The 23,238-nt window shown below is 33.0% G+C and overlaps 2 protein-coding genes across 3 annotated transcripts; one reads left to right on the plus strand and one right to left on the minus strand.

The window, feature by feature from the left end:
- Positions 1–596: 596 nt before the first annotated feature.
- Positions 597–6,614, plus strand: LOC120263858 (sterol 3-beta-glucosyltransferase UGT80A2-like). 2 transcript variants are annotated; one of them, XR_005537156.1, is made up of 14 exons: positions 597–787; positions 1,169–1,356; positions 1,650–1,883; positions 2,076–2,187; positions 2,278–2,448; positions 3,138–3,201; positions 3,388–3,445; positions 3,775–3,952; positions 4,323–4,453; positions 4,913–5,034; positions 5,112–5,188; positions 5,888–5,935; positions 6,027–6,176; positions 6,288–6,423. XR_005537156.1 is itself a non-coding variant. In XM_039271835.1 (14 exons), exons 1-14 carry the CDS (start codon positions 718–720, stop codon positions 6,474–6,476), a joined length of 1,773 nt encoding a protein of 590 aa, XP_039127769.1. In that variant the 5' UTR covers positions 597–717; the 3' UTR covers positions 6,477–6,614. The 2 variants fall into 2 exon arrangements, 1 of the variants encoding a protein (XP_039127769.1); XM_039271835.1 differs by having other exon boundaries at positions 4,913–5,015; positions 6,288–6,614.
- A 14,392-nt stretch (positions 6,615–21,006) lies between these two features.
- LOC120258466 (protein LATE FLOWERING-like) lies at positions 21,007–21,588 on the minus strand. The gene has a single exon (XM_039265891.1). The coding sequence runs from the start codon at positions 21,586–21,588 to the stop codon at positions 21,007–21,009; it is 582 nt and encodes a 193-aa protein (XP_039121825.1).
- Between the last annotated feature and the right edge of the window lie 1,650 nt (positions 21,589–23,238).

The following is a 23,238-nucleotide window of genomic DNA, read 5'->3' on the forward strand; positions in this document are numbered from 1 at the left end:
TAAAGTATATATATATATTCTGGTGGAAAACGGGAGACAGAATCCCGTTTTCCATTTTTTTTTTTTTTTATTCAAAAAAGTGGAAAACGGGATTCTTTCACCCGTTTTTCACTTTTTAATTTTTACTTCTTTTTAAAAAATGAAAACAAGAGAGTATCCTCGTTTTATTATTTAATAATTAAAAAAAATAAAAAAAATAGAAAATAAGAAGATTTTTTTTCCATTTTCACCTAGAATATATATTTTTATAAATAATACAGAACATACATATTACAGTAATATATTTTTACAATGTTAAAAAGCCACCCAAAGAGAATGCTCCCATTTTGTCCTATCCCAAACATCCACCAAATCAAGAGAACACCAAATCCTTCTCCATGACGTGCGCTTAACGGGACCCACTCACGGTGGTCACGTGATCAGACAATTAAAAAAAAGACACGCTGTCGAAACCTGAACAGCAAGTTATACTCATTGGAACACGTGGCATCAAGTCTCCAAATGTGGGCCCACTTTGCTTTCACTTTATACCGCCACGTGTCCCACCCGCTATATATGCTTTTCTATTTTTTTTTAATCGTCACCGCTCACCGCCTCCCTCGCTTCTTTCGCTTTTTCTCTTTTCTCTTTGGTGTGAAGTTAGAGAGAGAGAGAGAGAGAGAGAGAGAGAGAGAGAGAGAGAGAACGTGGAGGGTTGTCATCGCCGGCGAGATTCCAATGGCGGAGAGCGGCACGGGCGCCGGAGAGACACTCGTCGTCGACGTCCCCAGCTCCTCATCCTCCTCTGGTACTCCTTCTTACACCCCCTCTCTTTCTCTCTTTGTTTTGATTCATTGATTCTTTGATCATTTTTCTCCTGTTAGGGGTCCTGAATCGCGATTTTTCTTTGCTTTTTTTTGAGTTAAGGTTATTTTTTGCTTCTTTTGATCGGATTCTTGTTGTCTTGGTGCTTTCGGTTCTGTTTTGAAATTGAAGAAAGGAATCTATTAAAGTGTAGACTCGATTTTTGATAGTTTTTTTTTTTTTTAATTTTATCGTTGGATTTGAGTGTTTCTGTGTTTGTGAGGGAATGACGGAGATTATTTTGCTCTAGTTTTTGGAAGATTGCGATTTTGGTGATTAGTTGAATTTTGAACTATTTTGATTGATTTGTTATATTTTTGTTCAGTGAGTGATTTCAAAGGCTTACCGAGGTCGAACACCGCGCCTGTAAAGGCGTATAATACTGCCCGGCTTGAGGCATCAACTAGCAATTCGAATCTGGAGAGGTCGATTACGGAGAGGCAGAGGCTAGCTAAAGCACTGCCGAACCCATTGTCAAAATTGTTTAATGATAAGATCTCTACTAAGAAAAAGGTTTGGGGAAATCAAAAAGATAAAATTTTGATCATTTGTTTGGCTTTAGTCTCTGAATGATTATTTATTTATTTATTTATTTATTTATTTTTTAATCTTGCTGTACTATTTTTCATCTAAAATTTTTATTGTTGCATTGTTAATTGCAAACGAAATTCAAAGTTGTAAGTTTATTTATTGTTTGCACTTTGCCAAATGTGGATATTGTGATTGTCTCCAATATACATATTATGTAATATTCTGATTTTACAATAATTTATTTGATATTTTTAATTGTTTTCTAATTGCTGCAGCATAGGATGTTGACTCGAATTGCCACAGTGAAGAATGATGGAACAGTAGAAGTTGAATTGCCAAGCAGTGTTGAGCCTCCGTTTGAGCCTAGGTCTCCATACGGTAATGGTGATGTTGTTGATGAAGAAGAGCTGGTGGATTTCCGGTATATGCGTCCTCTACAAATTGCTATTCTTATTGTGGGAACACGAGGAGATGTGCAGCCATTTGTGGCGATTGGTAAACTTTTACAGGTGGTTTTTCATGTAAAATGATATCTCATGTAATTATTTGCTAGTTTTTAGTTTGCATGCTGATGACATCTTTATGGTGGTTACTAATCTGTTGTCATGAGATGGTGATCGATCAGATGATATTTGAAGCGTGTGTGGGCGCCCACATGTGACCAATTAGTACTTGATTGGTTGAACTTATCTTGTTTTCAGCATTATGGGCATCGTGTTAGACTAGCAACTCACGCTAATTTTAAGGAGTTTGTTTTGACTGCTGGTCTGGAGTTTTACCCCTTGGGAGGAGATCCCAAGGTTCTTGCTGAATGTATGTTTGTTGTGTTTACTTATCGTTTTTCAATGTTTGGCTCATCAATGGTCTTTGCATCCCAGTAACAAATAGATTGTGTCTTTACAGACATGGTAAAAAATAAAGGCTTCTTGCCTTCAGCGCCTTCGGAAATCCCAATTCAAAGGAAACAAATCAAGGAGATTATATATTCTTTGCTCCCAGCTTGTGAAGATCCAGATTTGGATTCTGGCATTGCTTTCAAAGCAGAAGCTATAATCGCCAACCCTCCTGCGTATGGTTGGTTAATATCTTCTAGTTGTGTTCCCTTATATTCTTATTATTTTCTTCTATGGTCAATTTTTGTGTTTCGTCAAGAGCATTGAAATCTAAGTTGAAGAGCCATCAAAATCTTGGTCTATATTTTATCCAAAAAGCATGTTTTAATTGTATGTGTTGATTTTAAAATCACTGGAGAATCGTTATAAAATCTATTTCGTGTCTCTACCCTGGCTGCATTTTCTGTTTGTACAAGTTTACTGTATCCATTTGCATCCAGTTCAAGAATTGCACTTTGATTCTGATACTACATTTCTGTTGGTGACTTTTCAAGTATAATGTTCTCATCACATGCTTTCATGCAAGACTCCTGCTTGGTGCCTGAACTTAATTTGACTCTGTATCCTCTGAATTTTTCCTACATGTTTTTACTTTCATTCATTGTCCAGAATGGTTAGCCCATTTGGATCTCTTGTATGGACTCTGTAACCCTTTTTTTTTTCACTATGCATGTGACTTGCTTGTGGAGTAAAGATTGTAGCTATAATTATCTTTGGTTCTTGTGAGGAATGTTTTTGCACTCTGTTTTTGCTCAACAGAGGAGTTATATTCTAGTTTTGATATGTTCTATTATTCTTTAATCCAGGGATTAGTCAATCATATTTCTCTTATATGCACAATTCGAGCTGACCTGAAGAATGCTTGTTCAGGGCACACACATGTGGCAGAGAAGATGAATATACCAATCCACATAATTTTCACAATGCCATGGACGTGAGTCTTGCTCTCTTTGTAAAGTTTCAATTCTTATATTTAGTTATCCTTTGGAAAATTCAAATGAAGCTAGAAAATCCTTTTCCCTGTAACATAATATACCAAAAATGGAAAATAATACTCACTACCTAGTCATTCTTTTCCTCCACGCTATTTGATATAACAATCATTTATTTTTTTGGTCAGGCCAACCAGTGAGTTTCCACATCCTCTTTCTCGTGTCAAGCAACCTGCGGCATATAGAGTGAGATGTCAACCCCATCACTTTGTGTTATGCAGCAAGCATATCTAGCTAAAGTTAGTTGTTTCTATTATTTGAAGATATTCGATGGGATTATGAGACATACTAGAAATCATGGACTTGATATCAGTTCATATGCATTGGTGTATGAATTTCCGTATGCTGACTTCTTTGTCAAATTGTAACATGATAGTTTGCTGAATTCATCATGGCCTCATGCCATACATGAGAATGCATTACCTGCTCTTCTCCTTTATATCTGTAAAGTTTTCTCTTCAAATTTGACCTACAATTGATGTTTTTGACTCCTTAGTTCTATCTCAATTCTGCAGTTTTCATATCAAATTGTGGACTCGATGATTTGGCTTGGAATACGAGATATTATAAATGATTTCAGGAAAAAAAAGCTGAAGTTGCGTCCTGTCACTTATCTAAGTGGTAGCCAGGGGTCTGCTTCTGACAAACCTCACGCATATATCTGGAGCCCTAATTTGGTCCCAAAACCAGAAGGTCTTGTCCTTTACTCATTTTATGTAGAATGTATTTTATAGACATTGATCTTGAATGTGTATTTGATAATGAAAATGTATACAATTATCCATCAGCCAATACCGAAGTCCTTACAAACCTAACTTTTACTCCCATCAACAATCTAATCGATCATTGTCCATTCCTTATCTTTCACTTTGTAAGTTCATCATCTATTCATTCATATATTCTCAAGGTGAACCACAAAATTCAGATTTTGGTGCACTTACAGTCTTTTACATGTTGCAGTTCTATTGTTTATTTCAGTTTTATAAATCTAATGATCATTAGATATGTGTATGCTTGCATGATTTGTAAGTTCGTTGAGTCTGATTTTGTTTTCAATGTGTAGATTGGGGACCTAAGATTGATGTTGTTGGGTTTTGCTTCCTTGACCTTGCATCAAATTATGAGCCACCAGAATCACTAGTAAGATGGATCGAAGATGGTGAAAAGCCTATTTATATTGGATTTGGTAGCCTGGTGAGTTTTGATTAACTTTGTTCATCTTACAACATCCTTATTGAGTATATCTGTCATGCATGTTGCTTTCAAATGATATATGCTATTTATGACTAATGATGTGAAGATGACACATATTGCATTTGCACGTTTTGTTTATTTTAGTGATGTAAAAATCTTTTTCTCATATAGAAAAGTGCTGATACTTCATTGGATGAACATATCTCAAAAAAATTGCCCAATGACACAATATGCTCCTCTAGTAAAACATGTCAAAAGAAGTAAAATGAACTTGGTCGGTTTAGTATTAGATCTGAAGACATATGGAAGTTTCTGATGTCCTTGTACATTTATAAAACTTATTGCAGATGTTAGATTTATTTTGTCTTCATGGTTTTCTGTGAGCCATACTCGATTTTTTTTTCAATTGAGTTGACCCTAGTGTCTTCTATTTTTATGCCACTTCTGCGAATGTGTTAGCCTGTTCAAGAACCTGAACAGATGACGCAAATTATTGTGGATGCATTGAAATGGACTGGGCAGAGAGGCATCATTAACAAGGGCTGGGGTGGTCTTGGGAATTGTACGCATCTTAGTCCTGGGTTTGTTGATTGTATATATAAGTTTATATTTTATGTCTCATTTTATGGCCTTGCTGACACATTATTGATATTTGCAGTGAAAGAGCCAAAGGAATTTGTTTATCTGTTGGACAATGTTCCTCACGACTGGCTATTCTTGCATTGCAAGGCAGTGGTAAGTGCCTTACATCAAAAGCTAACTATGGAGAATGGTTTGGTATTGTGAATAGCCTTTTACAATCTTTGCTATGAAAGCAGTTTAGTCTTGAGCAAACTGCCAAATATCAATGCCAAGCAGAATGTAGGAGAGCATTGGCAAATTTTTTATTAGGCTCACTTCTTTTACATCTAGAAACTTAAATGTTGAATGACTTGCATGATTAGTTTATCTAATACTTGATGGTTTGACTATAAGTTGGTAATAGTAGATCTTCAGCATACTATTATTGTAGCTCCCTATGGACAAGTGTTTGGCACTATTAATTTGCTTTTACAAATTCTGCTATGAAAAGTGGTTTGTCCTTGAGCAAACTGTTAAATCATCAGCATGGCAATTTTATTTTTCTTTGTCTAGAAACTATACTGTTGGATGACTTACCTTAGTTTATGTAATACTTCACCGTTTGACTAAAATGTGGGAATATTCAAGTCTCAACTCTCAAGCATACTGCTAAATACTGAAGTCTAGCAGAAAGTTGATTATAGCTTATCTACAAATTTTGATTAAACAACTTATATTCATCAAGATACTTCAAATTTTGAATAACATGCATTGTCTTCTGTTAGACTCTTTATCTTTTGAGCAAGCATTAAGAGTATTGCACTAGAAACTGTTAATCCTGTATATACCACATTTTTTTCTTTATGTTCATAGGTTCATCATGGTGGTGCTGGAACCACAGCTGCTGGTTTGAAAGCTGCGGTTGGTATCTATATCGTTTTCCCCATTCTCTATATCTCCTTCTTCATTTTCCTATAAAATACTTCAATCGAATCAAATCTGTATTATCTAGTGTCCAACCACAATTGTACCGTTTTTCGGCGACCAACCATTCTGGGGAGACCGAGTTCATGCTAGAGGAGTTGGCCCCCCTCCAATTCCGGTAGATCAATTCACACTCCCAAAGTTAATTAATGCGATAAAGTTCATGCTAGATCCAGAGGTATTCAATGCAACAATCACCTCAAATTTTGACCGCTGTCCGAAATATGTGAACTGACACAAATATATATATATATATATATATATAATATATATGTATGCAAATTCACAGGTGAAAGAAAGAGCTGTTGAACTGGCAAAAGCAATAGAATCAGAGGATGGGGTCACTGGAGCTGTTAAAGCTTTCCTGAAACATCTTCCTCCCCAGTTGCCACCGCATCCAGAGCTACCAATACCAAAATCCCGACGACGTCCGCACTCTGTTTTTCACTCTCTCACACATTGCCTACGCTTCTCTTAATTCTAATTTCTGTGTTCTTTAAACTTATATTATAGGGAAAAATTAATAATTAAACAAAACCACATCTTGTATCATGTTATCCAGGATCTCACACACCTGAGTTAACATGCAAGCCTCAACACACCAATGTTCTGCTTCTGTGATGTTTCTTGTTGTTTTTTATACTTTAATTTATTTGTTTTTACCTGGAAAATTGATGTGTATAAATATGTATTTGTTTGTTGTTCTACCTGTTAATCACTTAAAACAGAATTTGATTTTAATCTTTTTGAGACTTTATGATTTCTCATTTTCTGTGCTTGAAATAACCTGATATTTATATATTGTTCTGCATTAAATTTTGAAGCATTACTTTATTAATTAGAAATATCTGCAAAATGAGCTATGGAAGTTACTCTTAAACTATCTTAAGCTTTAATTTTGTCATTTGATTTAGTCTTAATGGTTTCCTTGTGGAGACTGGTTGGCTAGCTTTTGAACTGGTGTTGGAACATTATGATTTTGGTATCTTAAGCTTTGTCATTTGATGTAGCTGGGTTGCTTTCTGTTTGAGCTAAGAGCAATTATCAATCTATCATTTAAAATAAAATAATATATAATGATAAATGAAAAGAAACCTCCATGGAGGCATACAGGAAAATTTTGTTTTGCTTTGGTTTTTTTCCCCTGTTTTTTCTGTGTTTTTACAAGTGTGACAATTATATTTACTCACAAGGGTGTGCATATCGTTTTAAATTGATCATTTAATTTATGCCCTTTCACTTGATTGGTATAGAGTTGGATTGCAAGTTCTCACTTACAGTTAGAGATTTCTCCACATTCATAATCCAGACATTGATCTTCTAGTACATTTTTTTGCATTGGAAATGAAAGCTAATACGCTTTAGCATTTTGCTTTGTTTTTAAGAAAAAAAAAAAAAAAAATTCCAAATCGTAAGGAAAATAAAAAACTTGGTTTTTTTTTAATTATGATAATAAAGCCTTTATTATTATAATTTTTATAACTTTCATCATCTTTATCTATCCCTCTTGCTGAAACATTGGTCGCCTTTGCTTCTCTTATTATGAAAGAAAATTTTACATTACTTACCCCTTATACTTATGATGGGTACAGATATAGAGAAATGACATAATAGTAATTTTGCTTAGTACAATTTATATAAGTGATCATCTGGAGTCAAATAATCTACAAAGGAAGGAAAGGGTAAAGAAGTAAATGGTGAATGACCGGTAGTTAAGTGATGGCTAAGTGACGAGCTTCCCCATGTGGGAAATTATCAACTTCTTATTCAATATTTCATACTCTTTCTCTCTCCTCTTCGTCTTTACCTTTCTCTTCCTCTTCTTCCTATATTTCGAATTAGGGTTTTCTGTTGGTTGGAGTGGTTGTAATTCATAGATCTATGTTTATGTAATTTTTTAAATTCCAATGCAATTTTGATCTTTTGGTGGGATGGTTGGTTTGGGCTATTGGATTGCATCAAATTGGTATAAGAGAAGTCAAATCCATGAGTTCGAGAGCTTGGGAGTAGAAATCTAGTTCAAGAGAAATGAATTGAAGCTCATGCAGACTTGGAACCAAGAGATGAAGAAGATAGAGGAATCCTTGAAGGGGCTCAAGGATCAAACCCAAAATCAAGAGTGAGCCATTCAGGAGATTCACGAAAGACAGTCTTGGGATATAGATGAAATGAGAAACATACTCATTAGGTTTGAATCACTGATCACTTCACAGATGGTTTAGTAGTAAAGGAAGTGTGTCATCTAATGTAAGAGTAGGGAAGAAGAGTGAGAGCTCTTGGGTGAAGTGACTTAAGTTTACTAGTCTTGAGTTTCCCAAGTTCCGGCCATGGTTAGGGCCTTAGTGAATGGCTTTACAAGTGTGAGTAGTATTTTGAGTTCGATTAGACTAAGGAAAAGTCTAAGGCGAGGGTGGCAGCTTTGCACCTAGATGGAAAAGCACTTTAGTGGCTTTTGAATACTATGAAAAACAGTTGATAGAAAAAAGGTACCTGATTGGAATGAGTATGTATTGGTATTTAAGTGTTCTATTCAAGAAAGAGCTACACCATTTTTCAATGGTCGAGTTGAAGAATTTAAATTAATAGGGCTCCATGCAGGATTATCTACACAAATTCGAAGAGGTCTTTGAGCCGAATGAAAGTATCTAAAGAACACATCATTATTATTATTATTACTGGGGAGGATTGAAAAAGAGCTTCAATACCCATTTAGAATGTTTGCTCCTAAGAATCTTTATCAAGAAATCACTTTACCCAAACCACAGGATCTTACATTGGATAATTGGTAAAGAAGGGCAAGCCAATGTTGATAAATAATAGCTTACCTCATTCCTTCCAACTCCTAAGCCACAACCAGAGGGTATTCATGATTTGTATAATAGAAGTAACAATTTGAAGGGTAGGAACAATAGTACACAATCAGTTAAGCAAATGACAAGAAAAGAATTGGATGAAAGGAGGGCAAAAGGCCTTTGCTACCGGTGTGATGAAAAATTTGTTCATGGTCATTGATCTAAGAAGAAGTAGCTGTTCAAAATAGAAGTATATAAAGAAGAGGATTCTGGGTTTAAAGATAAGGAAAATGAAAATCCAGTGACTAATTTATGAAGTGGGGAGACAAAAGAACTAATCATCTCCTTGAATGGTGTGGTTGAAATTCTTGCATTGTGTGACTATAAAACAATGAGGGTGAGTAGGTCTAGTAAATGGCAAAAAGTGCATATTCTAGTACTCTGATAGTGCACATAATTTCATTGACTTATGTCTAGTGGAAAAGCTTGGGTGAAGACTGCATTGAATTCTCTGGTTATAGTGGAAGTAGCAAATGTTAATAAACTACAGTGTGATAAATCTTGTATTGGGTTGAAGTCAAGGATGTAGGGGAAGGAGTTTCAAGGAGACTTATTAGTGTTACCATTAGAAGGATGGCAAGTGGTGTTAAGGGATACAATAGCTAATACAGTTGAGCCTATTGTATGGGATTTTAAAGAATTGAAAATGGAGTTTTCTATGGATGGTGAGTAGATAATTTTGAGGGGTACACTTGTGGCTAAGTTGCAAATGATATAGGGCAAGAATTTGATGAAAGCTTTGTAATTACTAGCTCAATTGTGTTAAATTTAGCTGTGTTCATTGCATATCATAGTAGAATAGGAGATTGGATAGCAAATTCAGAATGGTTCAGTTGGTAAGTAGATTCAGCATGTTATAATCCAGGGTAGTCCTTAGCAAAAGCTACAGTTCTTGTAGTTATTGGAGAATTATGAGGTCTTCAAAGAGGTATAATCCTTGCCACCTATTAGAAGTTGTTATCACATAATCATAATAAAGGATGGTACCAACCTAGTGAATGTGAGGCCTTATAGATATCCAGCCTTCCATAAATCTAGTATATAATCTTTAACAGAAAAAATGCTAGAGAAAAGGGTAGTTAGGCCCAATACCAATCCATCTTGAGCCCCTATAGTGTTGGTGGGGAAAACAACACTTGGAGGATGTGTGTAGACTACTACAAGATATTAAATGAGCATATTGAAAGACAAATTTCCAATTCCTTCGATTGAGGAGTTGTTGGATGAATTGAATGAGGTAGAATACTTTTCTAAACTAGATCACAAATTTAGTAATCATTAGATATGAATGCAAGATGAAGACATACATAAAACTACATTTAAAATTCATGATGGCACCTATGAGTTCTTGGTCATGCCCTTTGGTTTGACAAATGGTCCATCAACCTTGCAAGGATTGATGAATGATGTGTTTAGTCTTGTTTCGAGGAAGGTTGTGCTTGGTATAACAATCTTAGCAGTTGTATACCAGAAAGAGCAAAAGCACTTTTGTTGTCAAACAAATTGAATAATCAGGGTACACCACAAGTAAGAGGAAGTGGCCATGGATAAGTGATAAATTGAGGCAATCCAAAACACAATTAAAGTTTCTTTTTGGGAGGGGCTTACGGGGTATTATAGAAGGTTTATTAGAGGTTTTTGAATTATTGCCCAACCTTTAACTGAGTTGCTGACAAAAGATGCTTTTAATCGCAACCAAGAAAATATAATGGCTTTTGAGATGTTTAAAGAGCTATTGATTACTGCCCTATTATTAGCTTCACCTGATTTGACAAGGAGTTTGTGGTGGAAATTGATGTGTGTGACAAAGGAATAGGAGTTGTGTTATTGTAATTGGGAAAACCAATTGCCTACTTAATTAAAGCTTTATTATTTGAAAACCATCAAGCATTGTCTACATATAAATATAAAATGTGAGCAGTAGTTTTAGTAATATAGAAGTGGAGAGCCTATTTGTTTGGAAGACATTTTAAATTAAGAATGGACCATCAAAATTTGAAATATTTGTTACAACAAAGAATTACAACACCTGCACAACGAAAGTGGTTAGCTAAGCTTTTAGGGTATGACTTTGAAGTCCTCTATAAAAAAGCAATGAACAAAGTTGTGGCTAATATTCTTTCGAGAAATCCAAATTTTATGGCAATCTTTGTTTCCACATCAGAAATTTGGGATAGAGTGTGGAAGAGCTAGCAAAGAGATTCAGAAATTCATAGCTGATTAACTAATTACAGCCAAGTTTAGTATATAGGATTGATGTGCTCAAAGTGTTATGCACACTACTCTGCAAGTGTACATGTCATCAAGTAATAGTGTGTGAGTAGATTGTCAAATCCACAATGACTAAATGGTACTAGTACTAGATCTAACCTCATTATCTAGTTAAGAACAACGCATTAATGGGTGTCAAATCAACTAAAATCCAAAAGTGAAAAGGACCAAAATTACAAGTTTAGGAAGTGAGTAATTAATAGAAGAAGAAGGTGTCCGGATAAGATTTCACTTGGGAATTTAAAATTAAAGTAATTGCAATTAAATATATATCAAATATTAGTATTATTGGGCTAAGGGATTGCAAAATATGTCGGGTGCTTTCTTGAGATGCCATAATCCCTAATCCCATATTACAATAGAATTGAATCTCTTCTAATCATACTTTCGCATGATTGCATAGAGATCTAGGAAATCCCTAACTAGAAATTAGAGCTCTCGCTACTCAACTCTAATTTGGAGAATCTTAAGTGGCATATCTCTAGCGTACACTCTTGATTTCCTCCATCTATGGGTGATCTCACGCGATGAGTCTCAAGATACATCAAATTTGAACACCCAAGGAAGTTACCACTGCATGGGGCTCATGTTCATCACAAAGCGATGGAAATAAAGCCCTAGAACACTAAACATGGAAGAAGAATCAATGTCTTCAAAGTAGGAATCTATGTGAGCCGATATCGTTGCCTTGGATCGTCACTCTGCCAACTCTTGCGAACTCCCTTTTTTTTTCCTTTAATTCACCTCGAAACCCTAGCCGTCGTCCAAGAGTCACTTTCCCAAAATCTGGCCCTCTGAATACTTTTTCAGCTTTCTATCTATGCCCCTAGGAGTCAAGTAATTACACAGGCAAGTACACGGGCGTGTACTTTGCCCATATAGATCTCTGAACACCTAGAACTAAAATTTCTAGGGTATGTGGCCGGGTGTACATGGCCGTGTATATCTCTAAATGGTTCTGCTTCTTAGCACTTGAGATGCACGGGTATGTGTCTTGCTTCAGCCCGTGTTCTCCATGATCTTAAGATTCTTGGATGTACACGGGTATGTACATCATATATATGGCTATCTTCTTTTTGGAAGGACTTGGGTCTGGGGAATGCATGGCCATGTACACGGCCATATGTATGGGTTGTGTATTTCTCCGAATTCTTAGCTTACAAATGTTCGGAAGGATACACGGCCAAGTACAAGGGCGTGCACTTTGCTCACTCAGAATCTTGTTTTAGGCCTCAATTTGCTCTTGATTTCATACTTTGATTTGATTTATGATTTTTTTTCCCCTAAAAGTATAAATGGAACAATTTAAGTACCATATCATCCATAAAAACGCTTTTGAAAACTACTTAAGTGTAAAAAAAAATCATTAAGATATGTATAATATAGCACTTATCAAAGCTTCATAGAAGGGTGAGTAAATTCTTCTTTTGGAAAGAGATGAAGGCAGACATTAGAAGGTATGTGACCCGACTACAAAGTGTGCCAAAGAAATAAGATTGAAATCATGCTCCTGTAGGATTGCTACAACCATTTCATATATCTTCTGGAGTTTGGGAGGAAATTAGCTTAGATTTTATTGAAGGTTTGCCCAATTCTCAAAGGAAAGATACAATATTGGTAGTTATAGACAGAATGAGCAAGTATACTCACTTTGTAGCCCTATCTCATCCTTATTTTATGCTAATAGTGGCTCAAACATTCATGAATCAAAAATTTAGGCTGCATGGATTCCCTATATCCATAGTGAGTAACCATGATCCAGTCTTTGTTAGCAAATTCTTGAAGGAATTTTTTAGATTACAGGAGGTGACACTCCATTCAATTGCTTACCACCCACACCAGATGGTCAAACAAAAGTTATAAATAGGTGTCTTGAATGGTATCTTGGGTGTATGGATAGAAAGAAATCTAGGGAGTAGGTGAAGTGGCTACCCCTTGTGGAATGGTGGTACAACACTAGCTACCATTCGATAGTTAAGGCCTTTCCCTTTGAAATAGTTTATGGGAAGGGTCTTCCCATGCACTTGCCATATATGGTTGCCAATACTAAGTGTGAGGTATAAGATCACAACTTGTTGGCTTGGGAATCCATACTAAAATCTCTCAAGGAGAACCTAGCGGCAATTGGGAATAGAATAAACATATAGCAAATTAAAGGAGAACTAAAATAGAATTTAGTGTGGGTGACATGGTTTACATTAATTTGTAACCTTATAAACAAAATTCAATGGTTGTGAGAGAAAATGAGAGTTTAGCAGCAAAGTACTTTGGCCTTTTAGAAATTATAGCAAGGATTGATAATTTTTCTTATAAGGTGGGATTATCAGACATTGCAAAAATTTATGAAAGGGAATAGGTCGATAAGTACTACATTTTTTAATGATGCACAATCAACTAAACAAGCAATTAGGGAGCGAATTACCATCTTGGACTGGTAGTTGATAAAAAAAAATCCAATAAAGCAACAATAAAGGTGTTGGTTTAATGGTCTAATATAACTAAAGAGGAGATAACTTGGGAATTGTATGATGAAATGCAGCATAAATTTCTAATTTTGCTTCTTAGATCCTTGATTGTAAGGTTTAGGTTAAGGAGGGGGGAATGTTATAAAAGGGAATTTCACATTAATTACCCCTTACAGTTACGATGGGTACAGATATAGAGAGAGCACATAATAATAATTTTACAAAGTAGAATTTACATAAGTTACTCTTTGGAGTTAAAATATCCACATAGGGAGAGAAGAGTAAGGAAGTAAGTGGTGAATGGATAGAATGATGAATGACTGATAGTTAAGTGATGATTGAATGGCGAGCTTTCCACATGTGGGAAATTATCAGCATTTTGTTATTTCTCTCTCTCTATGTTCTCTCCTTCTCATCTTTCCCTTTCTTCTCTTTTTCTTCATCTATTCCGATTTAGGGGTTCTATTTGTTAGAGAGGTTGTAATAAGTAGATATATGTTTTTGTGATTTTCTGAATTCCATTACAATTTTAATTTTTTGGTGGGATTGTTGGTTTGGCCTGTTGGATTGCATTACTTCTTTACCTCCTCTCACTCTTTCTTTTTTCTACCTTGTTGCTTCCCTTTGCCACCTCCTTTGCATCCCATCATCTTCTCCTTCTCTTTTTAATTAAAGATTATATCTGATCTAACCTTTTTTTTTACATATAAACATTTGACTTATTCGATGAATAGGTTTATCACATCTAATTTAATTTACATAAACCTCAGTGAAATTGTTTAATTCGAACAAACATGATAAATGCATTATATTTTGTTCTATAACAAAGAAAAGTTACAACAAAATAAAGGAAAAAAAACTTGAAGTATTAGGGAAGGATGAATTGATTGATTATATCAAATTAAGAACCAACCTCGCTTTGATATTTGAACTATGATTGATTTTCCTAAAAGATATTTTATTAAACAACTCATAGAGCTTAGCGTAGGTGGAGAGTATAGGTGTTGTAGAGCTTAGCTGCTCATGTGTACCTTGTCCACATCTATCAAAATAATAAAAAAAAGAACATAGAGATTATTGAAATAATTGATAGTCTCCAAGATACTCTCAACTACTCCAATTGACAAATTCAAATATCCAACAAAGAGAAACAACCATCATACTACTAATTTTTAAATTATTCAATTAACCCCCTTTCAATCTAAACAGTTTTAACTCCATCATAAATACAATTTCTTGAACTTGTTCTCTTACAATGACTTTGTGAAAATATCTTCAAGTTGATCAAAAGGGTTAATGTATACTAACTCCACTTCTCCTTTTGCAACCAAATTCCCTAATGAAATGAAACTAGTTTCAATATGTCTAGTTCTCTTGCATTGGATTTTTTGACATTGAAATTGTAGATTTAATGCCACAAAACAGCTGGGTTGGACCCTTTTGCTCTATAATTAAATCATTTAAAAATCCTTCTCAGCAAACTACATGACAAGCAATAGCTATAGCTCAAATATACTTTGCCCCAATGCTTGAAATGGCAATATTTTATTACTTCTATGATGACCAAGAAATTACACATGAACCAAGACTAAGAACATAACCTATGGTACTTTTTCTATCTTTCCTACAAGCAACCCAATCAAAAAATGCAACAAGAGTGATAAGGCACCTCTTTTACATAGGATGCTATAATATGAAGTCTCTTGCACATATTTCCTACTCCGAGGTGCAACTTACTCTGTTTGTGTATAAATATTAAATAGGGTTGACATTGTACGCAATATCCAGTCTTGTATTTGAAAGAAACATCCTATATTGTTTTTCATTCACCCTTCCATCACCATCATCAAGGCATAGCTTCTCATTCATATTTACTAGTGTCTTGGTAGCCTTGTAATTCTCCATGCCAACTTTTTTCAACAAGTCATTGCATACTTTGAGACATTAAAATACTAGTTGAATCATGCAACACTTCAATGTTTAGAAAATCATGCAATAAAACCAAGCCAAATATTTCAAAGTCATTGATTCCTTAAATGCATGCACCATTTGAGTTGAATTCCCCATATAAATTATGTCATCAATATATAGTTAGAAAATCGATATCATGTTTATTGATGTAAAGAGTTAGTTCACTTGCACTTTTTTGAAAATTATGTTGAGAAAAATATGAGTCAATCTTGGTGTACTATACCCTTGGGGTTTGCAAAAACTATTCTTATAGTATCAAAATGAACAATTGGTGTAAGAGTTTCAGAAAAGTCAATATTTGGTACATGAGAGTAGCCTTTTGCAACTAGCTGAGTTTTGTTCCATTGCAAGGATTTGTTTGAATTGAATTTGGACTTATAAATCCATTTGAGACCAATCACCTTCCTTTCATTTGGTAAGCCCACCAAACTCTAGCTCTTGTTCTTCTTAATGTTTGCAATTTCTTCGTCCATAGCTTGTACCCATTCTTTCCTTACTGCTGCATCTTCAAAACATGTTGGCACTATGGCAACACAAGTTTATTCCATTAAAGAATACATTTTTGTAAGACTTCTAGTTTTTGTAGTGTAGAATTAATCTTCGCCAATGTACTTACACTATTTTAAATCAAGAGTACTAAAAAAGATAAGATTCCTCTTAATATTTGAAAGAAGTTTCCTACTACCAAGAGCCATGCCAACTCTATTATACATTTTAATTTTGACTGTTCTAATACTACCAATCTTCATTATTTCCCAACAGTGAAATACCCTTAGATACAATTTCATTTGTTGAAAACTCGTCCGTGTTGTGACACATATGAAACATGCAGCTAGAATCTAGAATCCAATCAAAACAAGATTAGAAGTCACCATAAAAAATGACAAGGTGTGCTATACTACTAGACTCATCTTTTGTAACATCGGCTTTACTGATAATTTTGTGGTTAGCATGTTTCCAATTAAGCTTTTTTCATTCCTATTCTGTAGCTTATAACATTCAGATTTAATGTGTCATTCTCCTTACAATAATTATGGGTCTTACACTTGTTATTAGATTGCTATCTGATCATTTTGTTGCCACCATAATTCTTCTTCTATGTCCTCTCACAAACAATGAGACCCTTTGCCTGAGTCCTAGTTTTAGTCACAAGTTGATCATCTTATCCTTAATTAAAGAGTAGGACATCATATAATTCTTATAGAGTAAAAGTATCATAATTTTATATAAAAGTATATCTAACAACTAAATATGAGTGAAGAAACGAGCACAATAGAATTAATACTACATCCTTTTTGTCATACTTAATCTCAATAATTTCTAAATTAAAGACAATTTCTTTAAACTTATTTAAGTAGTCATCCATAGGTATATCTTTTGCTATATGATGAGAATATACTCGCTATTTTAGATGTAACTTATTGGGTTTGATTTCTAAATTAAAGACAATTTCTTTAGACCTATTTAAGTAGTCATCCATAGGTATATCTTTTGCTATACGATGAGAATATACTCGCTATTTTAGATGTAACTTATTGGTTAGGCTTTTTGTCATACACAACTTCTCTAGTTTCAAACATATTGAGGTTGTCGTTTTCTCTTTCAAGATGTTCTGTAGGATTGGATTCAATAGATGTAGATGAATTTGAAACAATGCATTTCAATCTCAATGTTGCTTCTTCGATGACAACAATGAGGGCAAATGACTAATCCCTAATAGTTCTTTATCCAAATTTGACTGTTTAAGCATAGCTCGCACTTCACTTGACATAGTTAAAATCTGGTGATATGATCCAATAAGGGGATGCCATATTTCAAAATTGTCATATTCGTGATGAAATTTGGCATGTTAGCTCTGATACAAGTTTGGGGGAAATAATAATAATAATAATAATAATAATAATAATAATAATAATAATAATAATAATAATAATAATAATAATAATAAGCAAAAGAAAATAAAGAAAAAGCACACACATTTACATAGAAAAACCAAAATAGGGGAAACCATAGTTAGAGGAATAAAAGATGATTCCACTATGTTGAAAATTAAGTACAATAGTGACGATACATACTTTACCAAAGTTTTTATTCATTATAATAAAACCTTAGACATATGTTTAAATAGACCTTAAACTCTATGAGTTTGAGTCAAACTCAGAGTATGACCCCTTAAAATATTTTGCATAATTTGAAAAATCACATAAGTTACAAGTTGGGTCAAAAAGAATTTGAATGACAAACTCTATAACACACATATGCACCATTTTATTTTTATTTTTGTAGTTATTACTATTTCATCATCATGACCTTTCAAGAACACGTGAACATTGTTGGAGGTGAAGAACAAGTAATAGCCCTCACTAGTAACAATAATAGCAACATGGCACAAAAACATTTGTAGACACTGAAATCTACGGTTCTATGAATCACATGTAATTAGGAGTAACACGAAGTTCTAATGTGTCAAATGGGTACTAGTAGACTCTCAAACCATGTCACTGCTAATTGTCTTCGGTCATCATCATCCAACTTCAATATAATATCCATAACAAGGGTGACACTCAAATTCAAGGGCACTAAAGTAATGCCTTTAGGCTTCCTAATTTTGGAGGCCTCATGATGAATTTTAAAGTCTTTAATTTTTTTAGAAGGTCATTATTGTAATTATCATAATTATTTATTATAAGAAGTTAAGGTGTTAAAATTTTTAATTTAGTGCTTAATCAATTCTATATGATCTCAAATAATTTTATTAAATTATAAATTATAAATTAATTTATTAAATATTTTAATTTAATGCTTAATTGATTCTATATTGTCTTTTATAGATTCCTATTTTTCCTTCTATCTTAATTAGTGGCCTCTTTAAAAAATAGTGCACTTCCTTTCTATTACTAATTTTTAAATGTTGATTGTTTTTTATTATAAATAAATAAATTTTTTAATTTAGTTTTATTGTTACCTTTTAACTTTTTATTATTGAGATTTTGATTGTAGAGTTAAAATATATTCATTTCTCATACATGTGATGATGAACGGTTCTTGCTCCATATCAATAGTGGCCACCTTTGCTGTCATCCAATATCCCTTCCATGCAATGTTCTTCACTATTCTCTTAAGGTAGACCTTATCATTACCAACACTACCATAAAGCATTCTTATTATTCACATGTTCTACATTCTCCTTTATCTCCTATACTAGTAAGTCACAGGGAACTACAAATGCTTTTGCATGTGCTACTACTGCTTCTGCTTTAAAGCTTCATACTATTGGTGCTCCACTTATGTTAAGCTTGGGTGAAATTTCTCCAAGGAAACCATCCATCATTTTATCACCTTGTCTTAGAAGCACGTATGCTATCTAACAACAATAATGGCAACAATAACAATAATATTGTGGTTGTGAAGAATAAGGATGGGAGAAACTTGATCTTGATTTTACCTTTGAAGAGTTTATCATCTTGAGGGTTTATTTTTTCCTTTAATTCTTTTTTAATGAAATAAAAAAATATTGTGATATTGGTATGTTAGGAAGTTTATTGTAATGGTTTTAATTTGATATGTTTATTTTAATTGATCAAAATTTGCGTATGTTATTTTAATTTAATAATTATCAAAGTATAATTTCACGTTATTTTTTTCGTATGTCTTGTTGGATGAAAGTTTGGGAGCCTATTGTTTGATTTTTGTCACTTCCATACAGTTATGAAAGTGTTATATAAAATTAGCTATTACTTATTACACCTCATTGCATCGCTCTATGATGATGTGTCTATATATAAATATACATATTATATTTATAAAAATAACCTAAGTTTTATTTTCTTGTGTTCCATTTAAGAATTCTATCGTGATAAAAAGAATATAAGGGCATGCAAGGAAATCGCAGGTTTTGTTGGGGTGCATATGAAAAACTTATTACTATTAATAAATACAATAATGATAAAAATAAGAGGAAAAATAGGTGAAAATGAAGAATAAAATAGTTAGAAATAAGATTTAACCAAGTGAAACTGAAAACTTTAATAAAAATTAGGTAATAATCTATATGTATGCAAATAAAGCAAAAAAATAAAAGTGAAGAAAAACTAAAATTTGTTTAATAAACATGAATTAAAACTAAACAATGTTTATTTTATAGGTTTAATTATGAAATAATTAACAAATTTTTGCAAAAGAAAGTAAAAAAGGGTTTTCCCCCTTATTTGGTCTTAAATTTTTTTTTTCTATATTAATGTCTCAAAAATTTATTTAATGGAAGGCTGCCATTTTAATTAGCACATTTTTTTTTTCTAAGCGTAGGGAAAAATGAATGAGGAATTTTCAATTATTTTAAAATTTATTGGAGTGATTTTGGAAAACATGGGAAAGATAAAAGAATCAATTTGAGATGTTTATTAAAAAATAAAATAACTATGTTTGAATACCTATATTAGCTAATTTTTCAAATAGTATATATGTATATAAAAGAATTAGTGCAATACCATATTGTATTTGCAAAAAGCGATGATTATTTATATGCTAATAATCCACCACATGCTTCCTTTCTAAATGCTAGCCAAAATATGGAATGATTGCTTAGATATACCAAATATGAAAAGGGATTTTTTTGGGCATTTACAGCTCTACAAAAAATTTAATTCTTTGTATTTTTTTAAAAACAAAGATTGTACCTATCAAAGTATTGATAATCAAGTTTAATTTGTTATGCATATGAAGAGAACTCTAGCAAAAGTATTGAAAATTAAATTACATATATATATATATATATATATTCAGATATATAATATTGGGTTATTATTTATACGGCTAGTATAAGTATCACAGTTGTGTATAAACAACACAAGCTATTTATATTTAATTACTAATATATTAACATGTTTTTGAATTATAATTTTACTATCATTAAATCTTTTCTAGCATTGCAGACTCGACTTCATTTTAAAATCTTTCTTATGAATGCATATAAAATCTCAAAGTGTAAGGAAACACAATTCAAAATTAGCTAGAGGGGGGGAAAATTGAACGAAATTATTTGTAAATTTGTTATTTTATTAAATATTAATTCATCAATATTTATGCACCCAATAATATAATTTTTACAAGGGGATATGTTTCAGATGGCGACAAATATAACTACTTTAATATTGAATTTTAAGCCTAGAAAATACAAAAAAAAAAAGAAAAAGAAAAAAAGAAAGCACCCCAATTAACAATTGCGTAAAAAGTAATAATTTAGAAACACACACAAATCTTAGAATCAAACTTTGATTATCACATTGAATTTAAGTCTCTCAATCAATAGAAATTACAAAGATCAAGTTCAAAGAACAACAAACTCTCATTCATTATCAAAGACAATAATAAAACTATCTATTTGCAACACACTACCTTATATTTCAATGGAGGAAGAGCAAAACCAAAAAGAAACAACGAAATGATCAAATTAAAGATGGAGAGTAAGATCAAGCTTACCTCCATTTTTATCGACTCCTTCATCCTCGTAATATTTGCCTTGTCTCATATGAGCCTCAGAGTTTACATCATAAATAGACAGCTTCCTCACTTGGTTAACTTCACCACCAAGTTTCAACCTTTTTCCTCCTTCTCCACCATCACCACCACCACTACCACCACCAATACTGCAATAACTACCAACACCATGGCAAGAACTCCATGGTTGATTAAGAGGAATAATGCACCCAGGCTGCTTAAAGGTTAATGATGTTTGGAAAAGTTGATGGCCACATAAATAAGGAAATGAAGGAGGTTGCCCAGTGGGGAAAGACACTAAGGGAGGAGAAAAGTAAGGTGGAGTTATTTGACAATCATAGGGTTCGAAGAGCTTGGAGTCACATTGCTTAGATGCAAGTCTTAAAGCATTCCGTTCGGCACGGTGATAGTTTTGATGACCGCCGAGAGCTTGTGCACTTTCAAATCTTCGATAGCAAAACTTGCAACTAAATTCTCTTACCTGTGAAGTGTTGTCATTGTTCTTTTCAACTATTCTTTCTTCAATTTCATCCATGTTATCTTTAATGAACATGATCCTAAAATGAAGATATAACTCAATATATTTGTACGAGGTCGATAATGAAATGGAATAAAAAAAAGTAATATGCATGCGTAAGATGAGAATGGGTCTATTTGATGAGAAATAGTAAGATACTTGAACTCACATTCGATATCAATTGGAGAGAAGAATAGAGAGGGATGAAGAGATGGTAATAACAAGAGTATCTTTTATACTAGGTGAGGGTGTATATATATGGAAAACTCTAAAATCCATGTATTTCTTCTGCTGGAAGGATGAAGTATAGAAATAAGTGTAGTAAATTGATTCAGTTGGAAGCATGAAGTATAGAAATAAGTGTATCTCTAATTATTTTAGTACTATTTATGGCAGTTATTTTAATTTTTTTTATAGTTTGTTATATTTGACAATTTTATTTATGTATTTCTTTAAAAGAAAAATATATTTATTATAATTTTCATTCAACCTCTTTCAACTCACCTTCAAAGTAAATATAGTACAATTTACATAATAGTTTGTGACTTCCTTCTACACAATTAATTTATTTTGCTAATTATATTTAATTTAAAATATATTTATCACCACACGATACTAAATATAATTGAAAATTGTACTTCAATGTATGTTATTGTTAGTTATCAAATTTTAAAATAAAACCTTTTGCAAGGAACTACTATTAAACTTATATTTGAAACACAATTACATAATCAAGTTTTTCTTTGAAAAACAAATATGTAGTGAAGGAACTAGGCAATCATTTTTAAAGAAGGTATGTAGATAGTGAATAATGACTATTTATTAATATACATTTAAATGATCATAAATTTATAAAATCCATCCCAATCCCATCTTATGTCTTTAACATTCAATGAATGGATAACTTGCCGAGGATGATATTAGCCATAAAAATAAATATACATAAGTGTGGTAATGGGGTGGGGCGGGGGACAGGGAATCCCCTTGACTACCCAATGGCTAGGAGTAATCCTCCTATTCCCATCCCCATCCCCATCCCCATCCCTATCCCCATCCCCACTGGGAAACTACCCACATGGGGATCCCACATGCTAATGCACTTATCAATTTTGATTTTCTTTGAAATTAATTAATACGAATGCACCCATGAAAGCATAAAAACTATCCAACACAAAGCTCAACAAACTAACATATATAAACTTACAAAAAAAATCCAAAACTTGGTTAAATAACAACCACATTATTAAAACATAAGAAAACCACCTATTTTCTTTTGCAAAATAAAATTCAGAATCATTCAAAAAAAGGCACATGAAGAATAACAATCTAATGATGAAAAACAAAATTTAGAATTATTAAAAAATTAGGCACATGAATAATAACAATTTAATGAGGAAAGCAAATAAATAAATTTATTACCTTAAGGCTCACTAATATACCAAATGAATCACCAAATTTGCACAGGAATATCCCAGACAAAGTATTTAATCTAATCAGAAAAAAAATAATCACTAAGTGAATCTAATGAGAAAAAAAAGAGAGAAAAAAAAGGCAAGAATGCAAGACTTTGATCAAGATAGAGAGGGAATTGGGATCATATTCACGAAGTACAGTGGTTTGGTGATTGGATAAATTCACAGTGGTGAAGTAGAGAGGGTATCGGGAAGA

The sequence above is a fragment of the Dioscorea cayenensis genome, chromosome 1 (genome assembly GCF_009730915.1).
Source record: "Dioscorea cayenensis subsp. rotundata cultivar TDr96_F1 chromosome 1, TDr96_F1_v2_PseudoChromosome.rev07_lg8_w22 25.fasta, whole genome shotgun sequence".
NCBI lineage: Eukaryota > Viridiplantae > Streptophyta > Magnoliopsida > Dioscoreales > Dioscoreaceae > Dioscorea > Dioscorea cayenensis.